The sequence below is a fragment of the Glycine soja genome, chromosome 18 (assembly GCF_004193775.1).
Source record: "Glycine soja cultivar W05 chromosome 18, ASM419377v2, whole genome shotgun sequence".
NCBI lineage: Eukaryota > Viridiplantae > Streptophyta > Magnoliopsida > Fabales > Fabaceae > Glycine > Glycine soja.
The window spans coordinates 53,079,292-53,104,080 of NC_041019.1; the positions used below are offsets into that span (position 1 = coordinate 53,079,292).

The 24,789-nt window shown below is 36.5% G+C and overlaps 2 protein-coding genes across 5 annotated transcripts; both read right to left on the reverse strand.

Annotated features, from left to right (window-relative positions):
* Positions 1-363: 363 nt before the first annotated feature.
* LOC114395801 (BON1-associated protein 2-like) lies at positions 364-2,180 on the reverse strand. 4 transcript variants are annotated; one of them, XR_003663103.1, is made up of 3 exons: positions 1,610-2,180; positions 1,227-1,348; positions 364-524 (listed from the first exon to the last, which is right to left on the reverse strand). XR_003663103.1 is itself a non-coding variant. In XM_028357650.1 (2 exons), the coding sequence occupies exons 1-2, from the start codon at positions 2,065-2,067 to the stop codon at positions 1,339-1,341; spliced, it is 468 nt and encodes a 155-aa protein (XP_028213451.1). In that variant the 5' UTR covers positions 2,068-2,180; the 3' UTR covers positions 1,108-1,338. The 4 variants fall into 4 exon arrangements, 1 of the variants encoding a protein (XP_028213451.1); XR_003663105.1 differs by lacking the exon at positions 364-524 and having other exon boundaries at positions 1,108-1,348; positions 1,454-2,179; XR_003663104.1 differs by lacking the exon at positions 364-524 and having other exon boundaries at positions 1,108-1,368; positions 1,454-2,179.
* Positions 2,181-17,120: 14,940 nt separating this feature from the next.
* On the reverse strand, positions 17,121-18,772 carry LOC114397404 (putative disease resistance protein RGA3). The gene is made up of 4 exons (XM_028359447.1): positions 18,083-18,772; positions 17,846-18,019; positions 17,633-17,759; positions 17,121-17,512 (listed from the first exon to the last, which is right to left on the reverse strand). Exons 1-4 carry the CDS (start codon positions 18,770-18,772, stop codon positions 17,121-17,123), a joined length of 1,383 nt encoding a protein of 460 aa, XP_028215248.1.
* Between the last annotated feature and the right edge of the window lie 6,017 nt (positions 18,773-24,789).

Consider the following 24,789-nt stretch of genomic DNA (forward strand, 5'->3'; position numbering starts at 1 on the left):
AAGATATAATAGATAAGGTGAGGACAATCTTCACCCTTTGAGCTAATTTTTAGGGTTGAGTTAGGCCTAAATTTCTTCTCTTATTGCTTATGTTTCTTATACAATGACTATAAGGATCTCGATCCGCACCATATAAACTAATAATCATTGATGGGCTTTGCCATGATGTTAGAATATCTTTAAAATGAACCTTTTGCAAATCTACATTGTCTTCTACCATATATATGAGTTTTGTTCTGGAATAAAAGATTCGATTCCCTGCAACAAAGTACTTTAATTGTCTCAAAATTGTTTGTACCCAAGGTTTTTTTAATGTGTCTTATAGGATTCTCTTAACAATATTCAAATGCTCTCCAGTGGAAATTGTCACAAATGAACTAATCATTCCAATAACTTGGTCAATATCTAGTCTCGTATAAATTATTGCATGTGTACATAAGGTTTTCCAAAACTGATGCATTAGAAACCCAACACATTTCTGTCATTTCTACTTCGTTGATGAGCACGCGCGTGGTCGAGGATAACTTATATTGACAAAAAATGGAGTAGAAATTGGTTACAACTTTGCATCTTGAAGTGTTGCAAGACATTAATTAGCAGATAATTCTTTTGAACATATATATTTTGTTGCTATAATATTTTTTAATGAACTATTGCTTAATTACACTATAAAATATAGCACCCTATACGAAAATATTGTATTGTCACACTAGAAAAAATTCAACACGTTAACAATCATTGTAAAATATACAATACAATTGCACATGTGAATAATAACTATGAATAGGAACTCTGAATTAATAACGGTAAAATATTCATGAACATCTAGTGTGTCATTACATACCTAGTGAGAGATAAAAAAAATTATAAGTATTACAAATATTATGATGTGACATGAAAAAAATAGAGAAAAAATTATGATTATTTGTTAGGTGTATGAAAAGTAGGGATATTTTTGCATCATCACTCAATAATAACATGTATGAAATGTAATTAATCCTCATTCGATGACTTTGATACCTTATAGAAATAATTTTGATAAACTAAATTAGAGTTGGAAATTAGAAATCGGCTTAATATTTCAATGTAAAAAACCTTCAACTAATAAAGAAAAAATAATAAGTAATAGAATTTTTCTCACTAAATACGTAGAAGAAAGTTACATCTCTCTAAATAGAAACAAAAAAAAAAACATTTACACTTCTTCTTATAATTAAGAGGAGTACCTATTTTATTGAAAGAGACTATGAATATATAACTAACTGGTGAAGCTTGTATTCATAGACCCGAATTCCATGTGCTGCACATGCACCGAAACGCATGTGACTAAGCTTCATTCTAATTCTGCCTGCAAACACAAACGTAGATCTGTTCTCACAATGAGACACCAAATTGAAGTAAAATAAAAAAAGGTAAAAAAAAAAGAAAAAGATAAAGATAAATGGACACACACAATTCTATTAATAATTGTAGACACTTGTGCCATATACACCCATGGGTGGAAGAAATCGTGTTTTCGACGTGAGAAAAAAAACGGAAGTGAAAATAAAGAGTGCTTCAACGTGATCGATTTGGCACCACCGCACCGCAACTCCAAACACACCTTTACCTGTTCCACAAAATGGGAACGCCAATAACAACGTCCCCGGAGCAAGAACATGCCTTCTCCGTAGCCCTAACCCTAACGGAAAAATTAATCACCCCACTGCGCCTCCCTTCCCAATCCCTCAACCTGTAGCTCAAAAATTGCAAACACTGCTCCGGCGCCATCGTGCCGCCACCAAGGAAATCCGAGATGGCTATCCTCGCGATGCCGAGGTCCTTCACGCTGGGGGCATCCTTGCACTTCACCTCCAGCGTGATGGACCTCGCATGCACGGGCACGTCAACTACCAGCTTCTCGTTCCACGACGGGTTGCCACCGCTTTCGGTGGCCGTGCCCGTGGAGTAGCTGGTGATGGACTCTGCCCGTACCACCACGTAGAGGCTCTCCGCGGCGTGCTTCCAGTCCACGTGGAGCTCCTCCAACGATAAAACCGTGAGCTCTAGGGTTCTCTTTGCGTCCATGTGAGGAAGTGGCGAGAGAATATGGTTGGAACTTGTGTGTTGGGTTGAGAATGTGAATGGAATGAGAGAAAAAGAAAGGAAAAGGAGTGAAGGGATGGGTTGGTGTGGTTCACACTTATATTAATTAGGGATTTCAGTGCATAAGTGCATGAACTGCATAGAGACGTGTTATGTGTCTGTCATGCATACCGTACAATAATTTTTCTTTATCTTGGTTTCCCACGTGAATTTTACTTACTCCATATATTTCAAATTCATTAAATTTTAACTTTTATTTTGTGGTACAACAAACCACTTATTTTGATTTCTAGTTTGATTGGTGTTTTCAGTTTTCAATATAAAAAATTTGTTCAAATTTTCTCCTCTAATAAATATAATTTTCTTAGGAGGCGTTTTTCTTTTTTATGAATTTATCTTGCACCAGAATATGAAGATAAGAATGTTTATTCTTATGTTTGTTACAAGCTTATTAGCAAATGTTTATGTATAGAATTATATTCTCATGTCTTCATGTCTGCATAACTTTTATTTCCACATACTAATGGGGGCGGGAAAGTTAAATTCCATGGGAACATGACAAATTATTTTCTAATTCCCCTATAACTTCCAATTTTACTTTTATTTTTCATTTATTATTTTAACTTTAAAAATATTCCTAAAATTGTCAAAAATTAAACAAACGCATTTTTATATTCAATAAAAAATAACATTCTCAACTATAATATTCTTTTAGATGTGCTTCATGGGAATGCAAAACAATTTCGTGAAACAAACATCCTTTTAGAATACTCAATAATGTATATATAGAAATTAAGAAAGAGTGAAAATATTTTAGTTAAATTACTACTAGTCTTTAATAGATATTATGTTCTTAGAGTAATAGTTATAGTTTTTCTTATTGTGTAACAAAATATTAAAGATCAAATAATTTGAAATGAAAGTAGTATATTTTAGTTCGTTTTTTTTCTCAACATGGTTATATACATTATATATAATTATCTATCTTAATGAATATTCAGACTTAAATTTACTACGTCATGAAAGATTAGCCAATTTTGCTAAACTCAAATCCAATGCTCATCAATCATAATTTTTCAAGTTCAACATATGAGAGAAAGAAGAGAAGAAGAAAAACCAGATGTAATATCCGTTTTTGATTAAGAATAATGATTTACAAAAACATTGTGTTAATCTACACCAAAAGAGAGAACGAAATAGACAAAATAGAAATGTAAATGTGATAGATAATTTAACGTAATTAGGTAAGAAAAAAGAAATAGAAAAAAACGAGTGCTAATTGAATATTTATAAATGCACTAATCAAAGGAAGAAGAAAAAACAATACAAGGAACCAAGGGGGGCAAAGAACCTAAGCCTTGGTAGAAAAGACACAGTTCTAACTAAACATGTAATTGTCCATATATATCGTTACTCATTATAAGAATATAATATATCGATAAAAAAAATCGTGTACGTAAGAATATTGTAATAGAAGATAATAAAACAAATTATAAGATTAAATATATGTAACACAATTCATAAAAAATGTAATCCAATGAAGAATGATTAAATGCAATATTGTGTGTATGCAAAAATATTATAATAAGAGTTAATAAAACAAATTATAAGACTAAATTATAAAAATATTTTAAGAATATCATAATTCTTAATTTAACGCGGATAAGCTGGGCGTGCGCGAAATCCTCATGGTTCACGTGGGGCTTTGCGTGCGTTCTACTCTCGGAGAGAACTTTCTGAAAAAGCGTCAGGTCGGCGCCGAATTTTATTTTGTCCCTGTCCTATATTTATAATAATTTTATCAAGCTTTAAAAAAAGCGGCAGGTCGGCACCGATTTTTTTTAAATTTTTTTTAATTTAAAGAAAAAATTCAATAAAAATGTCACTTTGGTATGTTATATATATATAAGATTACCCAAATTTATAATTTTCATTTATCATAATCATGATCAATAATACACTTTTTATGTTAAATATTAACCTAAAACAATATTTAGTTCACATTATTTTTATTTTACATTTTTTACAGTTTATTTAAAATGTCAAATCCTTTCAATTAGAAAAAAACGAATATTTTTATAAGTTAATGAAAAATGTCATGGAAAAAGACGTTTAAAAAATATTTTTATATGTTTTATTATTTTTGCTCCTACAAAATGAAGTATAAATATGTTTGTTTTTATGGCTTTCATGATTGTAATAATTATATAAAAAAATTTGACGTTATATTTTAATCTAACATTTTTTTTTATTGATATGATATTCAAATTTTTTCATGATGTATAGGACTTTATCTCACTCACTCCAATACTTCATATGTGAGAATCGCTTGGGAGCAATAACTCTCAAGATCACGTTAGAGCTTATTAGTGACAATATCCAATCATGCATCCTACACTTACCATATCTCCAATTTTAAATTTTGCACCAATGATAGAGCAACAAAGATCTCAAACATAGACACAGGGACAAGGAAGGAACTTACCAACAAGGATGAACAGAGGGTGCAGTTAGTAGAGAAGCCCAAACGAAAGGTGACAAGGCCCGCATACTTGGATGATTACGCATAAGGGTAAACCAGGGATTGAATCTTCAGCAAATCCAGCTAGCACTACTCCATATCTAGCTTGATTGGAATTGTCTCTCTCAGCCAGACAAATACAAACTAATTTTGTTATAGGAATATTCCTGCACACAAGCCAGTCCAAAATTTGTTATTAGGAATTGTTATAAATACCTATGTAATCAAACAATCAAGGATATGAAAATAATACTTTTCCTTTTTATTGCAATTCTCTTCTCCTTTCTTAGTTCTGGAGGCACTGGCCCTCGAAGCCAGACATCCCCTGCACCTATCAATTTGGTTTCCCTGGTCCTTGGAAAAGCACCTTGTCCTCAAGGTGATATGTGTCACGCAACTGCTCCCAATCTTCCCAAGAGGTGTCGTCCGGGGATAATCATTGCCACTGGACCAGTACTTCCCATGGAGCGGCGTCATCATTGGAACGACGTCGTGAGTCCAGAAAAGATAATGGGGTGATCATGGGTTGTCCATCAATTGCCTGTGTTGGAAGCGAGGTATCCTGTTGGATGTTGGGGTTCTCGTGAAATGGTTTCAAAACCAAACAGTGAAACACGGGGTGAATGCGTGCACCTTCAGGAACCTGTAAGCGATAGGCTACTTCCCCTAAACGTTCGAGAATCTTGAAGGGTCCATAATACCATTTAGCTAGCTTAGCCGGAGCAGGGGTAGTGCCTTTAGTAGAGTGTTGACAGTATGGCTGGAGCTTTAGAAGAACCCAATCACCCACCTGATATATGACTTCTCGACATTTAGCATATGCAAACTTCTTCATATTCTCCTGAGCCTTTTCAAGTTTTCGGCGTATAGCTTGAAAGATGGTGTCCTTTTCAGTTAGCAATTCATCCACAACATCCAATTTGGAAGTGCTCACCACATATTCCGGGAAGAAGAAGGGTTTTCGGCCATACATGATTTCATAAGGCGTGGTTCCCGTGGCTACATTCCAAGAGGAATTGTGAGACCATTCAACCCATGGAATAAGCTTTCCCTAGGTTCCTGGCCGGCGATGGACAAATGCACGGAGATACTGTTCTATCACTCTGTTTAAAACCTCAGTCTGACCATCACTCTGTGGATGGTAGGCTGAGCTCATCCTAAGCAACATGCCACTGAGACCAAAGAGTTCCTGCCAGAACTTACTGATGATGAGTGGGTCTCGGTCGGAGACTAAACTCTGAGGAAGCCCGTGCAATTTGACCATAATATTAACAAACAAGGAAGCGACCATGTGAGTAGTATGTGAGGTTGGCAACAGTCCAAAATGGATGCCTTTGGAGAACCTGTCGACGACAACCAGAATAACGGTCTTACCATGAAATGGCGGTAGCCCGACAATGAAGTCAAGGGAGAGGTCCTCCCATGGCCGGGCCGGAATTGGAAGCGGACAGAGAAAGCCTACAGATTTCTTAGCTTCGTATTTAGTGACTTGACGATCCAAGCACTGAGCCAAAAAATGAGCTACATCGTCCCTAATTCCATCCCAATGAAAATTTTCTGACAAGCGGGCGAGAGTTTTGGCTACTCCCGCATGACCCCCAGTAGGGGTAGCATGATACTCCATAAGGAGGGTAGTAATTATCGGCAACTCCCGAGGTAACCAAATTATTCCCTTATGCAAAACGAGACCCTGAGTAACGAAAAAGAAGGGATGATTCGCAGGGGAAGCAAGAATGAGTTGACGCTTTCGACAATATTCATCATGAGTGTCCAATTGCTGGCGTAAGGCACTGAGAAAAGTCAAACAAGGAACAGAAATGAGCATATGGGCAGTCGTCGGTGTATCGGGTAGACGAGAGAGTGCATCTGCGGCCTGGTTACTGGACCCTGAGCGATATTGAATGTCATAATCGAAGCCCATCAACCTCGCTAAGTAGATATGCTGTTGTGGTGTCTAGATCACCTGAGATAAGAGCTCCTTCAAGCTCTTGTGATAAGTGAGTATGGTAAAGCGACGTCCCAATAGATATTGGCGCCATTTTTTAACTGTTGTCGTAATGGCACATAGTTCCCGGACATACGTGGAGGCGCGGAGGAGCTTGGGACTGAAGGCTTTGCTAAAAAAAGCAATAAGGTGTGTGTTCTGGGCCAAAACGACGCCCATACCACTGCCAGATGCATCCGATTCCACAGTAAAAGGAATGTCAAAGTTTGGAAGAGCCAACACCGGAGCATTGGTCAGTGCCAATTTCAGCTGCTCGAAAGCTGTCTGAGCCTGTGGAGTCCATTGGAATGGGTCAATGGTGGTGACCTTGACAAGAGGGCCGGCAATGGAAGCATAGTTTTTAATAAACCTGCGATAAAACCTTGCTAAGCCCAAGAAACTTCTTAAAGCTTTAATGGATCACGGTGTGGGCCATTGCTGGACAACCGCCACCTTGGCGGCCATTGGTGGCACACTGGCATGCGAGACAACATGCCCGAGATACTCCACCTGGGGTTGCGCAAAAAAACATTTAAAAAACTTTAGGACGAAATGATTGGCAAGCAATACCTGGAAAGTGGTTTCCAGGTGATGTAAGTGAGCTGTGAATGTGTCGCTATACACCAAGATGTCGTCAAAGAAGACGATAATGAATTGACGTAGATAAGGTCCAAAGATAAGATTCATGGTCGCTTGAAATGAAGAGGGGGCGTTGCAGAGACCGAATGGCATGACCTTAAACTTATAATGGCTATGGTGTGTCCTAAACATCATTTCCGAAACGTCGCCGGCGTCCATGCGAATCTGGTGATACCTCTGGAGTAAGTCAAGCTTCGAAAAGCATCGTGCTCCCCCTAATTCGTCCAAAAGTTTGTCCACCGTAGGAATAGGGAAACGATATTTGATTGTGATGGCGTTTAAAGCGCGATAATCCATGCAAAACCGCTAGGAACCATTATGCTTGCGGACTAACAGCACCGGTGATGAGAAGGGGCTCGTGCTGGGCTGAATTAACCCCTTCTGAAGCATTTGTGCAACTTGTCGTTCAATCTCGTGTTTATGAAAGTGGGGATATCGATACGGTTTTACATTGACCAGAGCTGCTTGGGGCATTAGATGGATATGGTGATCAGTCGCACGGGTCGGCGGCAAAGTCTGGGGGTCCTGAAATAATGGTGCATACTTAGCAAGCAAGGAACGAATGTCAGAAGGGAATGTTGACTCATGCAGGAGGTCAGAACTAGTCGGAGTCACTGCAATATGAAAGCAGTATCCTTCGCCTTGGCGGTGATAGAGGCGGCGAAGTTGAGGAAACGAAATCATACGAAGACTGACATCATCATCGCCTTGCAGTTCCACTAATTTACCATTGTGAAAGAATTGCATGCGTAGTGTGTTGTAATCAGTTAACACAGGTCCCAATGATTTAAGCCATTGTACCCCCAAGACCACATTGGCACCTGAAATGGGCAAAACATGGAGGTCCGCCATGAATGCAGTGGTCTGAACTTCAATGGAAACATTGGGACAGACACGACAACATTCCAAATGCTGCCCATTGCCCACTATAACCTTCAATGGAGTGGTGTGATGACACAGAAGGCCCAATTGCTGCACCAGTTGCTCCTGGATGAAGTTGTGTGTGCTACCACCGTCAACCAGGAGCACCACCTTGTGGCCGGCAATCATCCCCACTAAACGTAGCGTTTCTGGGGCAACCAACCCTTCTAAAGAATTGAGGCTAATTTGGGTCGGGCTCGGGTCACTTAAGTCTGGCGGTTCAGGTAACGGGTCACCTGGCTCTATACGAGGCTGGGGCGGGTCATCTTCTTCAGTGACGAAGGGAAAAACCCTAGAGGCACAACGGTGGCCTCTATGGTATTTCTCGTCACATGCGAAGGAGAGGCCTCGTTCACGGCGTGATGCAATCTCGTCTGATGACAGGCGTTTGATGGCTGGAGGTGGGGAACACGTCGGTGCGGCCAAGAGAGGAGGGGTTGGCGATGGAGGGTTGGAGGGAGAACGCGTGAAAGAAGGAGATGACAAGGTGGGTCATGGTCGTGAGGCGTGACGTTGTTCTAGCACCTTTTCCTCCTGAATACGCGCAAGGCTCGCGGCTTGCACTAAGGTGAGTGGCTGGTGAATCTGGACTTCGCGACGAATCTCCGGAGAGAGACTTGCGACAAAGCAAGTTAATAGGAAGGCCTGAGGAAGACCCACCACGCGGTTCGCCAAGTCTTCAAATTCTGCCAGGTAAGAACTCACAGAACCCTATTGTGTCAATTTGAATAGGGTGCCGATAGGGTCATCGTAAGGTGACTGAGCAAAGCGGAGTTGTAAGGCCTGAGTGAAAACATACCAAGAGGTAAGTTGGCTATTGCTCTACATCCATTGGAACCAGGCAAGAGCTCGCCCTTCCATATAGAAGAAAGCAATAGTCAGCCGGTCCGATGGTGCGGTATCGTGGTAATCAAAAAATTGGTTAATTTTGAATAGCCAGCCATTTGGATTGGAGCCGTCGAATTAGGGAACATCTAATTTCAGTTTGTGAATTTGTGCAGGGGAGGATGTATGTGGTTGAGGGACAACAAGGTTGGCTGATGGCATGGATGGGGTCGGATGGACGAGGGGAACAATTTAAAGGATAAGGTTATCAATCTTATCGCCCAGAGAGAGTTGCTGAATGGAGAGGCGAGTGAGTAGCTCCTCTAATTTAGGAAGGGAATCAGAGGGATTAGGGTTGGCCATGTCAACGAGAGCACCAAATTGATAGGTGCAGGGGATGTTTGGCTTCGAGGGCCAGTGCCTCCAGAACTAAGAAAGGAGAAGAGAATTGCAATAAAAAGGAAAAGTATTATTTTCATATCCTTGATTGTTTGATTACATAGGTATTTATAACAATTCCTAATAATAGATTTTGGACTGGCTTGTGTGCTGGAATATTCCTATAACAGAATTAGTTTGTATTTGTCTGGCTGAGAGAGACAATTCCAATCAAGCTGGATATGGAGTAGTGCTGGCTGGATTTGTTGAAGATTCAATCCCTGGTTTACCCTTATGCGTAATCATCCAAGTATGCGGGCCTTGTCACCTTTCGTTTGGGCTTCTCTACTAACTGCACCCTCTGTTTATCCTTGTTGGTAAGTTCCTTCCCTGTCCCTGTGTCTGTGTTTGAGATCTCTGCTGCTCTATCAACCTTGCTTTTCTTTTTTGTCAGCACGCCAGCATTCTCATACCTATAGACAAATTTGAATCAAATCTAACATGCTGAATTGCCATTGTAAATCATTTAAAAACTTTTTAATTGATAAACAAAAGCACAAGGTGTGGTTGAACTAGGTATTCAAACTTAAATGTAGAACAATTAGAATACTTTAAAAAAATATTAGACTCAATTTCAAGTCCAAAAGAAATTTCTAAGGAAGTGTTGGAAAATTGACTGATTTCAATTTGAGTAAACTTAAATTTGTCCTTCGAATTATATGGATCAAGCATTTTAGTATCCCATATTTTAAAATTTCCATTAGTTCCTTTTTGGTGCAAAATGAGTAAGTGATGAATGATGAATATTTTTTTTCCCTCTGCCAAAACTTTAACAAATTATTACATCTTTTTTTTTTGGTCTGCCATACAGATGTCATCACGCTGGACAAAATTTAGAATATATATCGAATTACAATAATGAATCAGGAACTTACAATTACGAGACCAGTGCGCGGGAAATTATTATTGCAATCCGAGGAGCTTCCAAGACCCTGAGTCAATAGAAACAAAATATTTTAAAAGATAATAAATAATAATAATTACTACCATAAAATATATTGAAACTTGAAATAAAATAAAATGTCCAATTGTAAAGTACACAAAGAGCTAAATATGGAACAAAACATTAGAAATAAGCTAGCTATTGAAAAACAAAATTTGACAATAGTGAGAAATTGGGGATAGTGGATTCAATATATAAAAATAGGGGCAAAATGTAAAAACTCTCTCTCTCTCTCTCTCTCTCTCTATATATATATATATATATATATATATATATTTATTTATTTATAGTTTTTTTAATGTGAGAGGGTATATTTGCACAACCCACTCCCATGTAGGTCCAGCGCTTAATGCAACGAGAATTTTAGAAGCAAAAATGCAGTGAAAGTATTTTGGTGAAAAATAGTGTAATATCTACCCGGGTGAAACATGAAAAAAAAGAGAGATAAATATTAGTGAAATAGTGAGTTTCATTGAGTTTTAATTTCAACCATAGACGACATTTAATATATAAGGGACGATTGAGTTGAACAAGACTTCTCCTGTTAAAAAAAAATAAAGAGGATCTAAATCCAAATAATATATAGCTGGCATCTGTGAAGCCCGGATACGTGAAAAAAGGAAAAGTGCCGGTGTCGCACCCGTATCCGATACCGATACTCCATGGATACGGCCGGATACATATCCTAGGAGTATCCAATTTTTTTATTTTTATTTTTATTTCTTAAAATACAAGATACGGCGGGGATACGACTTAGATACGACTTTCTAAGGCTAGACACGACTTCAATACGACTCCAATACGGTTCGGATATGGCTACCAGGTTTAACCCTTTTTTTTATGATTTTTAAATGCAGAAGCTTTATTATTTAACAAAACCCATTTGCTTCTCTTCTTCTCCATGCTTACGAAACTCAAACCCATTTTCTTTTCTTCTCCACACTACGTGACAACTGAAAACAAAGCTGCAAAGTGATTTTGTTCTGCATCGACGTGGTTCTTCTTCCTCATTGATGGTTTTGCAAGCCATCTTCAATGGCACCTTCTTCTCGACGATGTGTTCTTCTTCAACAACTCTCTTCATTGGCAGTTCTGCAAGCACTCTTGTTGCCGTCGATTCTCGTCATCATCGGTTCCCATCCTTGTTGTTTCTTGTTTGTGGGTGTGTTTGCTGTGCTGTGAAAGATGTCTCGTATAACAAAAATGTTTGCATCTTCGGAATATCAAGATGACCATGCTCCACTGTGGTCATTTGTTACAATAAAGGAAAAGATAGGAGATGGGGGTGGTAATAGGCTGTGGAGTTGTAATTTTTGTGAAAAAGTTGTCAAAAGTTCATACTCTAGGGTTAAAGCACATTTGCTCAAAATTTGTGGTAGTGGAATTGCTACTTGTTCGAAAGTTACTAATGCATATTTGGTTGATTTGAGGAGGGTTTGTGAAGAGGCTGAAAACAGATTAAAATCTAAGAATGTTCCTTTACCTACTGACAAAAGGACTCCAACACCACCAACATTACCACCAAAAAGAAGAAAATCAAGCAATATAGAGAGTGCATTTAATATTGAGGATATGAATCATCTTAGAGCAGAGATAGCAAGGATGTTTTATTCTGCCGGCTTGTCATTCCATCTTGCTAGAAATCCACATTTTGTTAGTTCTTATTCATTTGCTGCTAACTGTAATCTAAGTGGGTTTCTTCCTCCTAGTTATAATGCATTGAGAACTAGTCTTTTATAGCAAGAGAGGTCTCATATTGAAAGGTTGCTTCAACCTATCAAATCTTTGCAGAGTTTAAAAGGAGTTACATTGCTTGTAGATGGTTGGATAGATGCTCAAACAAGACCTTTGATAAACTTCATGGCTATATCTGAAGAAGGACCTATGTTTTTAAAGGCCATTGATGGGTCCAAGGAGTACAAGGACAAACATTACATGTTTGACTTATTAAAGGATGTAATCAAGGAGGTAGGGCCACAAAATGTAGTCCAAGTCATAACTGATAATGCTCCTGTTTGTAAGGCAGCTGGGTTATTGATAGAAGCTGAATTTCCTCATATTTTTTGGACCCCTTGTGTGGTTTATACTTTGAATCTTGGAGGGAAAAACATTTGTGCTGCATAGAATGTTGATGGTAATGAGAATGTCTTCAATGAATGTGGGTGGATTGCTGAAGTAATTGGCGATGCTTCTTTTATCAAGGTTTTCATCATGACTCATTCAATGAGATTAGCAATTTTTAATGAGTTTTCTTCTCTTAAATTGCTTTCAATTGCTGAAACTCGTTTTGCCTCTATGATAGTCATGTTAAAAAGATTAAAATTGTTGAAACGTTGTTTGCAAAATATGGTCATTAGTGATCAATGGAATAGTTATAGAGAAGATGATGTCAGAAAAGCTGCACATGTAAAAGAGTTGATTTTGAATGATATATGGTGGGATAAAGTTGATTACATCCTTTCTTTCATGGATCCTATATATAGCATGATTAGAATATGTGACACCGATGCTTCTAATCTTCACTTAGTGTATGAAATGTGGGATTCTATGATAGAAAAGGTGAAGACAACCATCTATAGGCATGATGAAGTGCTAGAAAATGAAGTTTCTAGTTTCTTTGAAGTTATTCATGAAATACTTAATTCTAGGTGGAGTAAGAGTTGTAATCCACTTCATTGCTTAGCTCATTCTCTAAATCCAAGGTAATATTTTTATATCAATTTTTCAATAATGTGTATGGCTTAGCTTAGCTCTTTCTCAACCATAGTATGACTAAAATGTATACATATATTTTTTTATAGGTACTATAGTGATAATTGGCTTAATGAGGTTCCAAATAGGGTTCCTCCTCATAGAGATGATGAACTTTCTAGCCAAAGGAATAAATGTCTTAAGAGATATTTTCCACATGTTAATGTTAGGACAAAAGTTTATGAAGAATTCTCTAAATTCTCATCTTGTGCGGGTGACTTTGGTTCATTTGATTCAATTGAGGATAGATGGGCATTAGATCCAAAAACTTGGTGGGTGATGCATGGATCCTCTACACCTATACTCCAAAAGATTGCTTTAAAGCTTCTAGTGCAACCATGTTCTTCCTCATGTTTGAAATTCTGATACCAATGACAGATGTCGTACCGGATGTCACGACATCACGCTTCAGAACATGCAGATTATATTTGACAGTATGAACAGAATAAGCAAGTAAATAACTCAAGAGAATTGTTAACCCAGTTCGGTGCAACGTCACCTACATCTGGGGGCTACCAAGCCAGGGAGGAAATCCACTAAAATAGTGTTAGTTCGAAGATCTAACAGCCACTGTTTACAACCTTCTCACCTAACCACTACCCGTGCAACCTCTACCTAAGAGCCACTCTTAGATATGAGAACCCCTCTCACTCCCTCTCAATCACTCTCCCGTGTTTACAATTAAATCAAATACACACCAGAGATTGCTCTCTGAACAATAGAGATCAACTCTACACACTCAGGTCCAACACTTGATGTTAGGGTAACATCAAGGTGGCTCACAAAACACTCAAGTCCCAAAACTCACAAAATAACTCTTCAATCTCGGACTTGGTCCAGAACTCGTGCAGCCTTCATGTTTATATAGCAGTGTGCGTATCTGGGCTGCAACAACTTGCGCTGGATAAGATCTATCATTCTCCTGAAAATCTGCACTTAAAGATCTAAAAGATAAAGTTTGGTCTTTCAGTTTTTATCTTTAATCTTTAATCCCTGAACGAACTATTCAAGTTTGTAATTCGAACTTTAATTATCTTTTAATTCGTTCCTAAAGATAGATCGCCAAATCTGTTGCTAACTGCACATTAATCTGTTAAAGATATAACAGATTTATGTGTCCAGTATTTTCGGGCAGGATGTCCTGGACATTGTATCCGACATCGTGGATCCTGCAGCTTCAATTCTTCATTTCACATTTTATCTTGCCTTGTGCATTGTGCAGCCCGATCTGATTCCTTGACATAACGTTGGACATCATGTGCAGCAACTCCAGCTTTCCTTCATTGTCTAAGTGCTTATGTTTTAACAAAATTTTAGCCAATCTTTTAAAACTCAGTAAAGCTAAGCACTAACAATGTTGTGAGAGGAATTGGAGTGCATACTCCTTTATTCATTCTTTGAAGAGAAACAAAATGGATCCAAAGAGGGCTGAAGATTTGGTTTTTGTGCACTCTAATCTTAGGTTTTTGTCTAGAAAAGAGGAAGGGTATAAAAAAGGAGAAACAAGATTGTGGGACATTAATGGAGATGTACATGATCCACTTGATGATATTGCTGGAGTTCTTGAAATGGCAGATTTATCTCTTGATGAGCCAGATTTAGAAGCTATGCTTATCTTAGATGATGGCAATGGAGGAGAAGAAAATGAAATTAACAATTAGAGTTTGACAATAATTTAGTAATTTCTAACTAGTAATGATACTTTGATATAGGCTATTGTATAAAGCCAATACTTATATGAAAGCTGTATTTTTTTTATGTGAAATAGGGTAGAAACTGTATTTTTTGCTTATGATCACAAGTATGTCTTTTTGTAAATTGTGATCATTATATGAAAGCTATAAATTAATGACAAATGAATGAATGATCAAAGTATTGCAAGCATTTGATGTGATTCATTTTCTGATTCTAATGATTCTTTCTCTAGTTTTGTCTAGTGACAGGAGATGTAACCAACATAGCATTGGATCCTTTATTCATGTTTGTTTTCCATTTGGGTGTTAATGGTGCAGCTATTGCTCATGTTATAAACCTTAGGTTTTCTTGATTTGATGATGATTTATGTTATTTGTTGTTTTATGAAGCTAAATATGTATCATATGGGGCTGAATTAATTGTGAATTGAATATGTATCAAGTAATGACTTGTTGCTGAATTGAGCTACAAGGTGGAATGAATCAAGTGGGTAAATTGGTTATCCTGCCATGAATTTGGCAAATTTATATTAGATTACTTGATTAACTATATATTATGTATACTGTAATGGAATGGAGGCACAATTGCTGTTATCAGTGTTATGAAATGCAATTAAAAAGCATGACATGATAATGATTTGGTTTCTAAATTCTATTTCTGAAATAAGTTTTTGTGTTGTGTATCCTCTGTTTTTTTTTTCCATGAATTGCTTCCTTTTGTGTTCACATTTTTTGTATTTTTACTTTTGTTTTGAACATGCAGCTTCATATCAGAATTCTAAATCTCAAGCTTCATATCATTTTCTAGTCTAGGCAACATTGATATTATGTCCTGATTTTTCATGTTTTATTTTTTAATATGAATTTGAAGCTATTCCAATGAAAAATCAAACTGTTCTAGAAAAAAAATCTGAAACTATATATAACTTTTTATATGTTTTATTAACGTATCCAAGACGTATTGTATCTTTAATTTTAAAAATTTTCCGTATCTTCGTATCTGTGTCGTATCGTATCCGTATCGTATCTCATATCTAGGCTTCATAGGCTGGCATACATTCAAATGCATGGAGCTAGTATAGGCTTGCAAACGTACCGCAGTAATTGCACTGGGGACGAGAATTGGTTGGAGGAATCACATTTTGAATTTCATTACTGGTTTTGTTTGAATCTGGTGAAGTCAAATTTTGTTCCTCCTGTATGTCTGATGCTTGTAGGGGAAGCTTTGGTCTACTTTTGTTCCAAGGCTCCAACAAGGGGCAGTTTCCAATTTTCAACCCTATGAAGTTGTTGATCAAGCTTTCAGGCAATGAAGCTATCTTAGGGCAATCATCAATAACAATAAATGTGAAGTCGTTGAGGCCTTCACCAACTTCCTTTGGCACAACCTCTAAATTGGGACAACTTCTGATTTCTAGATTATCCAGATTGGTAAGGTGTTTTATTCCTTCTGGAAGAGACTTTAGATCTGACATATCCTCTATGATCAGATTACTGAGATTTTTCAAACCTTCCCATTCATCATTTGGTAGATCAATATCAGTACAGTTAGTAATATGCAAAATCTCAAGTGAGTTGAGATGTTTCCAACCTTTGATAAACTTCAAAGCTTTGCAGTTCTTGATGTCAAGTGATGATAGAGAAGTCAAGTTTTTTAGCATCTTCTCTTCTCGTTGATATTGTCTCATCCGCATTTATCATTGTCAAATGATTCAATTTGGAGAGGGAAGGATCTGGTCCCGTAGAATTGTGTCTTAGGGTGTTCAACAACAGTTTCATGTTGAAGCTTTCTAAAACCAATCTATAATCAAGCATAGGAAATAGAGGCAAACTAACCAGCTTGGGACAGTATTCGACTACCAATTCTGATATGGCAGTAAATACAGTAGTATTGTGTGTTTCCGGATTCTTCCACCAACTGGTGAGCTTTGGGCAATCCGATATTTGTACTTGTTTTAGCCTCAGATCCTCACTGCCATTGTCTTTTATGAACTCTAGAGAGTCCAAACTCATGAGTGTGAGTTTTTCAAGATTGACAAGGACATGATTCAGTGTGGAGAGAGACTGGCATTTGGAGCATTTGTACAAACTAATCTCAACAAGATTATTGAGGGATGACAACCAACCTGGAAATTGATTACCTTGATAGCCTATAATGGATAATCGTTTCAAATTTTGATGAGGCTCCAGTTGTTTTAACATGATTTCATCTTGGTCGTCATCGTCATCATGATTCCATCTCAATGTGAGGCCTTCAAGATGTTGCTTCTCTTTCAAAAAGGCACTCTCAGGCCGTGATCCTTTCAATTTGAAACGCTCTTAGTGTGAAATCTCCAACTCTCCCCGGACCTCATTGAGATCAATGAGTTCTCCAAGACTGTTGCGCTTGCTGGTCACGAAATGCGGCAATGACCGAAGCCAAGTCAATTTCCTTAACGCAGATGGCATGTGCATCAGATTTGTGCATTCATCCACCTCCAGATGCCTCAAACTCGCAAAATAGTTCACATCATCCGGCAATTCTTTAAGCTTGAGACAGTGGGACAGTTGCAAGGTCTGCAAATGCAGCAACTCACCTATGCAAATAGGAAGTTTGTTGAAGTTGTTGCGAGACAAATCGAGGTATCTCAAACTCTTCAAGTCCCCAATTGAACCCGGCAACACCTTCATGCCTAAATTTTTCAGAATCAACACGTGCAACCTGGTGAACACTGACAAGATTTCATCACAAGCAGACCAGCTTAGCATCACTCAGTTTGGAGGTCGAGAATGCTTTTCCAAAACAAAGGTACGCATGTTTTTATAGGATTTAAAGAGGGATCTAGAGATGCCTTTTGAAACATCCAATTCCGAACTCAGCGACACTCGGCCGACATAGTTGTCGATGATTTCCTCGTCCTTCAAATACACGTTATTGATGGTAACCATAACTCTGCCAATTCTCCCCCTTTGAAAATGCTGTATATTTCTCCATCTTCATTAACTATGAATATTGACCTGTGAAGGAATTCCTCTATACATTCATGGCCCAAATCTTCTAGTACTGGAGAAGAAGAAGAGGAAGAGTGTGCCAGATATCCCTCCACCATCCAAAGTCTAACAAGCTTCTCACCCTTCACAGAATCTTGTGAAGAGAATATAAAGAAAGAGTAAGCAAAGCATCGCCTTAGACACCAGGAAGAGAGGTTGAACTCGTTGTAATATTTCAACAGCATCTCCTGCACAAATTCACCCTTCAACTAATTGATATCTGATTCAGTATTTGAATTCCGAGACCTCACCAGCCTCTCCATTGTTTCTATTGCTCCAAGGATTCCTCCACACATCTCTAACAAGGAGTCTTTGGTCTCTGATTTAATTGCACTCACACTTGTGCCCGCAATTTGCTCAAACAGAAATCGTGACTCAGAATGGGACGACCTATCAAACCGATACTTGTGAACGAAATCAAATGACTGATCCACAAATTCAATTACGGCTTTACTCCTTGTAATCACAAGAAATACACCCCCTCCAGATGATGCACGTGTTTCTGCTACCTCCTTCAGTTTCTTCACCGATTCAAGCCACTCCTTGTGGTTCTCATTGTGAAAATCATCCAGAACCACAAAGAATCCTTTTCCCTCACCAGAGTCATTTTCTTTCTTCTTCTCCTGTAATTCATGCTTCACATGATTCACCACAGACTCAGCATAATGCCGTTGAAGTTGGAGACCGTTAATCCACACCACCACATCAAAGCCACTCTTCACTTTCTCATCTTCACATACATATTTAGCAGATCTTCCCTTCTCCATCCCCGTATTCCCTCGAATCACAATCGCTTGAACGTTAACGCCTTCTCCGGTTTCCAAAATGCACTTTATAATTCCTTTCTTGACATAACCTCGCACCACAGTTGCTTCTTCTTCCTCCTGTGCATCCAAGTTTGGCAGCATTTTCACATTCTTCATCGGTGCCACAATCACCATGATGAGGGAGCTCAGATTGCTAATCAAGAAGAGGAGGACCAATTGTTTGTGGCCACATGCTTCTTGAGTAGCGAATCAAGTGAAAGTTGGTTGATTGATAGTGGTTGTACGAACCACATGACATATGATAAGACTCTATTCAAGGATTTGAAGCCAACTAATATCTCAAAGGTCAGAATTGGGAATGGTGGCTATATTCCAGTAAAAGGAAAAGGAACTGTTACAATTTCAATGTGTTCAGGTATCAAATTAATATCAGATGTTCTTTATGTACCTAACATTGACCAAAACATGCTAAGTGTAGGTCAGTTGATTAAAAAGAGATTTAAAGTGTCCTTTGAACATCAACATTGTTTTATCTATGATATTGTTGGCCAGGAAGTTCTAAGGGTTAAAATGAAAGATAAAACCTTCTCATTTGATCCAGCAGAGGAGGAGCATACAACCTATTTCACTCAAGTCACACTCACAAAACTCTGGTACAAGAGACTTGATCATTGCCATCTTGAAAGAATGCTGAACATGAAAAAAGGAAATATGCAAAAGAAAATTTGAAGAAGTTTCAAATGGAGGAATGCAAATTTGTTAGCACACCAATGAATCAAAAGGAGAAGTTCAGCAAGGAAGATGTTGATAACATTGATGAAGGATATTATAGGAGCTTGATTGGATGTCTAATGTATCTCACTATAACAAGGTCAAACATTCTATTTGCTCAAAAGAATAAAACTGGAATTTTTGTTGACAATCAAGTAGTAATTGCTATTGCAAATAATCCCGTGTGTCATGGGAAGACTAAGCATTTCAACATCAAGGTCTATTATTTGATAAAGATGCAACAAAGTGGAGAAGTGAACTTAAGTTACGGCAAGTCTAAAGATCAACTGGCCGACATGTTTACAAAGTCACTACCTATCAACAAACCTGGACTCAAAGAATTGGAGTTTGCAGTTCCAAAAGCAAGGAGGAGTGTTGAAGATATACTTTTGTAATTGCATAATATTTTATTTTTAAGTTTTTAAGATAGGATTTAATAAATAAGTTGATTTCCTATATTTTAGGAGTAAGACAGTTTTAATGGATTAGTCTAGTCAATAAGTGGTTCCTATCTTTAAGGAGCAAGTTAGTTTTAATATTCTGTTTTGCTAATATTTTGTTATCTAATTAGTTTATTTTTTGCTATTTATTGTATCGCTGTTCAGAACAATTTGAATTAGAATAGAATAATTTTATTTTCTCCGAATACGTATTGTCTCTCCTCTTTCCTCTGTTTTTTTATAATTTTCTCCACAAAACCAACACGAACCATCAAATGAACAACAGTATATCCCATGACTCAATCAATTCAAAAATACGAACTTCGATTCATTGCACTGGCGGTACTACTCCAAATTATGAGTCCCAATACAGGCTCCATATCTTTGAACACCACTTACATATAGCGAGAACGGGTCATTTCGCTGGGTAAGTGATCAATTCCCTATTTCTCACTTGAACTATTTGAGTACTAGTAGTTTTTTCCCCTTGCATTTGTGTTAATATTGCTTTTAATGATGGCTGCAGACTTTTATTGAAAAGAGGAACAAGACGGGAGATTCAAAACAAGAGAAATCAGCAGCTTTTTTAATGAGTTCCCTCATTGCTTTTAAATATTTGGGTATTGGTTGTTTGTACAATGTATTAGTTACTTTGTAGTATGTCATTTATATGTTTGGAGAGACCACACAAAAACACTTGTATTTCTGTGTAATGTATGAGTTTGAATTTTGTTTAAGGAAAATTTCATTTAATTTTCCTGAACTTATATTTATGAGAAATTTAGTAGTCTTAAAATTTTAAAAAATGCAATTCAATCTCTTTTTTTTTTTTGAAAGGACAATTTAATTTTGTTATGTTTTTACATGCCAATAATTCTAATTAGACTTAAATTATTTTTATTTCTAATACATATTTGATTTTTTGTGTTTATTTCTTAATAAATTTTTGTTTTACGTTGAGTTTCTAATAAAATAATATTTTTATTTTTAATCTTTGATATTTTGTTTTAGTCTATGATAATTTAGAAAATTTTGTGTTTGTTCCCTAATAAATTAACAAATTTTATTTTAGTATGTATTAATAACAAATGGAAAATATTTATCATGAAGCAAACACGAAATTTTTTAATTTATTAGGAATTAAAAATAAGTGTCAATGACCAAAAATAAAATTATTATTCTATTGGAGACTCATTGAAAAACAAGAGTTTATTAGGAAGCAAAAGCAAAATCAAATATTTACTAGCAATAAAAAAATATCTAAGTCTTTTAACTATTGTGTAGAGAATATGATTATAATTTCATAACACAATTACCTTTAACGGTTTGTTTAGTATAATAGAAATGGTAACACTTGAGAGTATATGTCCTTACTAACTCTTTTAGAATATAAGTGTGAGATAAAATCTCACATCATGTAAAATAAAAAAGTTAAACATTAGATAAGTGAAGGAAATACTTATAAGTCTGATTGTCCATGGCCCACTAGTGATCAGAAAGGGAAGAGTATTGAAGAAGCTTGAAGAAGTGTTTCCAAACATTTTGAATTAAAGTGTGATGTTACATTCAATTTTGTGATAGTTGTCTAGAGAATGATTGGTACGTTTTCTTTGGTTGCAGCGAAGCTTTAGTGGGTTGGCAAATTTTTGGACTTTAGCCTCTCATCAACAACATAGTCGATCATGCTGAGGGACAAAGGGTATGAAGGAGTGCTTGTTTGACCTGTTAACAAGCTTTACGACAAAAGATCATGATGAGCACATTGCCTCTACTTTGTGGTGTCTTTGGCGCAGACGTAATGAAGTTGTTTGGGAGAATTCAGTGACGCCAATCCCCATCTCCCTTCAATTATCTATCAATACAGCTCGTGATTGGCAAAAAGCTAGGGCACAGAACAAGCATGCACAACCTTGCAGATTACCAGCGTCAACAACAATATTGAAGCAAACCTAATGATGGCTGTCAAAAGTGTAATGTTAATGCTGTCTTTTCCATGTAGAAGGTGTATTTGGAGTATCAGCATGCATTCGTAATCATACGGGTGCTTTATGTCTTAGCCATAACAGCTCACTTCAATAGAGTCCCACCTGCACTAGAGGCTGAAGCAGCGGCGTTGTTATTTGCTGTCAAATAGCTTAAAAACAGTAATTTTCTGCATAATGTTTGTATTGAGCTTGACTGCTGTAAGAGTGTAGTGGACAGATTCAACTCTCCCAGCTTCCATCAATCTGAGACTGAAGCCATTAATTATCTGTCAAGCAAGAGGGTTGTTCTCTAGTTTTCAGAACTCATCTGTTCTTGTGGTCCATAGGCAAGCTAATCAAGTCGCTCATTGCCTTGCAAGAGAGTCTAGATTTTTTTATTACCCACAAGTTCATGATTTGATCCCAAATTGTATTCAAATCTTTATTTTAAGTGAATTGATGAGTTTTGTTGAGTTTAAAAACAAAGAAATGGTAGGGAAATAAAGGAGAGAGAAAAAAAAATAGGCAAGAGTTGAAAAATGAAACAGCGGTTACAAAACTAAATGATGCAGAAAAATGAAGTAATTATGTTAGAGCTAAATGTTTGCCGATCAAGATAGTCAATTGTTGTTGGCTAACAGCTAATTTATCCGGTGGTTGTCTCTAAGGACGTTTATTTGTAGGGAAATTCAATTAGTGGAGTGCTTAACGGGAGCACGTAGGAAACCAACTTCCGCTAAAAACATGGGGTGTGGAAAGTTATTCCCTGGGAAATGATTGTCAGCTGACAACCTCTTTAAATATTTGAATTTTCAATGCAAAAGAGTTCTCAGACCAATCAATCAAACTTCTTTTTCTAACCATTTAATTCCTACGTTTACAACTCTTGTTTTAAAGTCTTATTTATCGCTTTCCAGTTAATTTTCACTCTTTTACAACTTTTGTTTATCGCAATTTTCCTTAGAAGCGGTTTACCGTAGAAGACTCATGAGTTCCACAACTGCTAAGTCTTATTTGGCTTCGAATTAGTATAAGAGCATGGGTATCTATGTGCTTGATTATATATATATATATCTATGTGTTTTATCTCTCTTGCCATTTATTATGCATTGCCACTATCTCACTCTTTCTTTTATCTTGTTTTCCTGCCTATTTTTGTGATAAATAATGGATGGAGGAAACAAATGTCAAGAAGACAAGTCAAGAGGACTTATAAGATGCTATATAAGCTCCTGATGAAAGTTTTCTGCCTATACGGATTTTTTGTGTTTTGGATGTTTTGAAATATGTGTATATATGCTTAATTTTAGTGGGAGCTATGTTAGGCTAGGCTTACCCATTTTCTTCATCTATTATGATTGAAATAGCCATCCTATCTTTTGAACAACTGGAACATCTTTTATAATGCTTATATTTCTAAACTTGTTATGCTTATGAAGAGACTATAAGTCTATTATTTCAATAATTTTCTTTTCTCTGATTTTTATACGATACAAAAGTGCTTACAATTAATTGTCAATCAGGTACCCAAAAATAGTAAAATGTCTTTTGTTAGAATATAAATATGAGGTAAAATCTCATATCGGATATAAATGAAAAGATTAAACCCCATATAAGTGAAGAAAAGACTCATAATCATGAGTTTTAAAGTTGAGTTAAAGTGTAGTGTCAAGTTCGCTTATGTGGTTGCTCATCGTTCATTCATATAAATCTCTTTGATATTCCATCAATTTCTCAATAATTGGTATCAAAGCCAAGTTTGACTTGGTGACCGGCTCGGACGAGTAAGATGACAACGGTAGATCTTTGGACATGGAATATAAGTGAAGGTAAGACCTATAACTCTGAGTCTTAAGGTTTTAGGTTAAGATGTGATGTCAAATTCAAGATGACGACGGTGGATCCTAGACCTGGAGATCCCTTGTATCGAAAGTCTTTCTACAGTGGGTTCAAGCGACATATCCCGTAGGTGTAGCGGCGGTACAAGTATCAAGAGCGCATGTGGGCTCTAATGGCCACAACAAAAATAATCGTGGATAAAGATGGCCCCTGACTCAAGGGGAGACTACCATGTTGAATAGACTTACACTTGAAGAGAAGATTATTGTAATACAAGTGTGAGGTGAAGTTTCATATCAGGATGTTAGATTATTGTTGCGGCAACATCTATACACAGACAAAACGCATATAAATAATTCATTGTTAGTAAAAACAAACACTAATAGATTAATTATTTAAAATTCAGTAAAAAATAATTAATACATTATTCCTTCTTTTTTCAATAATGAACAATCGTTCACCAACATGCTACAGTACTATATTTGCACATATATAAACACACCCCAAAACGCAAGATCTTGTACAAGTGTAATTAAAAGAAAAGAAATTGATTAAATAGTTCAATTAGTAAAACTGTAAGTCATAAATTATGGTCACTGTTGCAATCACTTTAAGAGCTTTGATATTACAATAAGCAAATAATTAAAAAGTTCTTAGCATTAATTTTTTATTATTTAATACTTTTCACACTATTTTTTATTTTAAATTATAATAAGCAAACAATTAAAATGTTAAAAAATCTCACCATCCTTTAAATGTTTTATGTAAATTTTGAAATACACAATTTTTTGCACTTAACTCCTTTTTCAATTTTTTCTTAAAATATGAAAAATATCCTTAATTTTCTATAATATTTTATACACAACCAACATGTCGTTGGTTTAAGTGAAACTCAGTTAGGATTCCTTAAACAATATTTTTAATCTTAGGGATAAATAAACATAATTAAGAAGAGAGATCTCACTAAAATGAATAATCAAGTTTTCTGACAAAAATTAATTAATAAAGTTAGTGGATATTTTATATTTATGTTATGATGACCCAAAATATATTAGTTATATATACACCAATACAACCAATTAAAATCAAGATTAAAAATAATAATAAAAGATTGAGATTAAAATATTTAAAATTTAATATAATTATCAAATCTCTAAAAGTGTCATCAAGAAAAAAA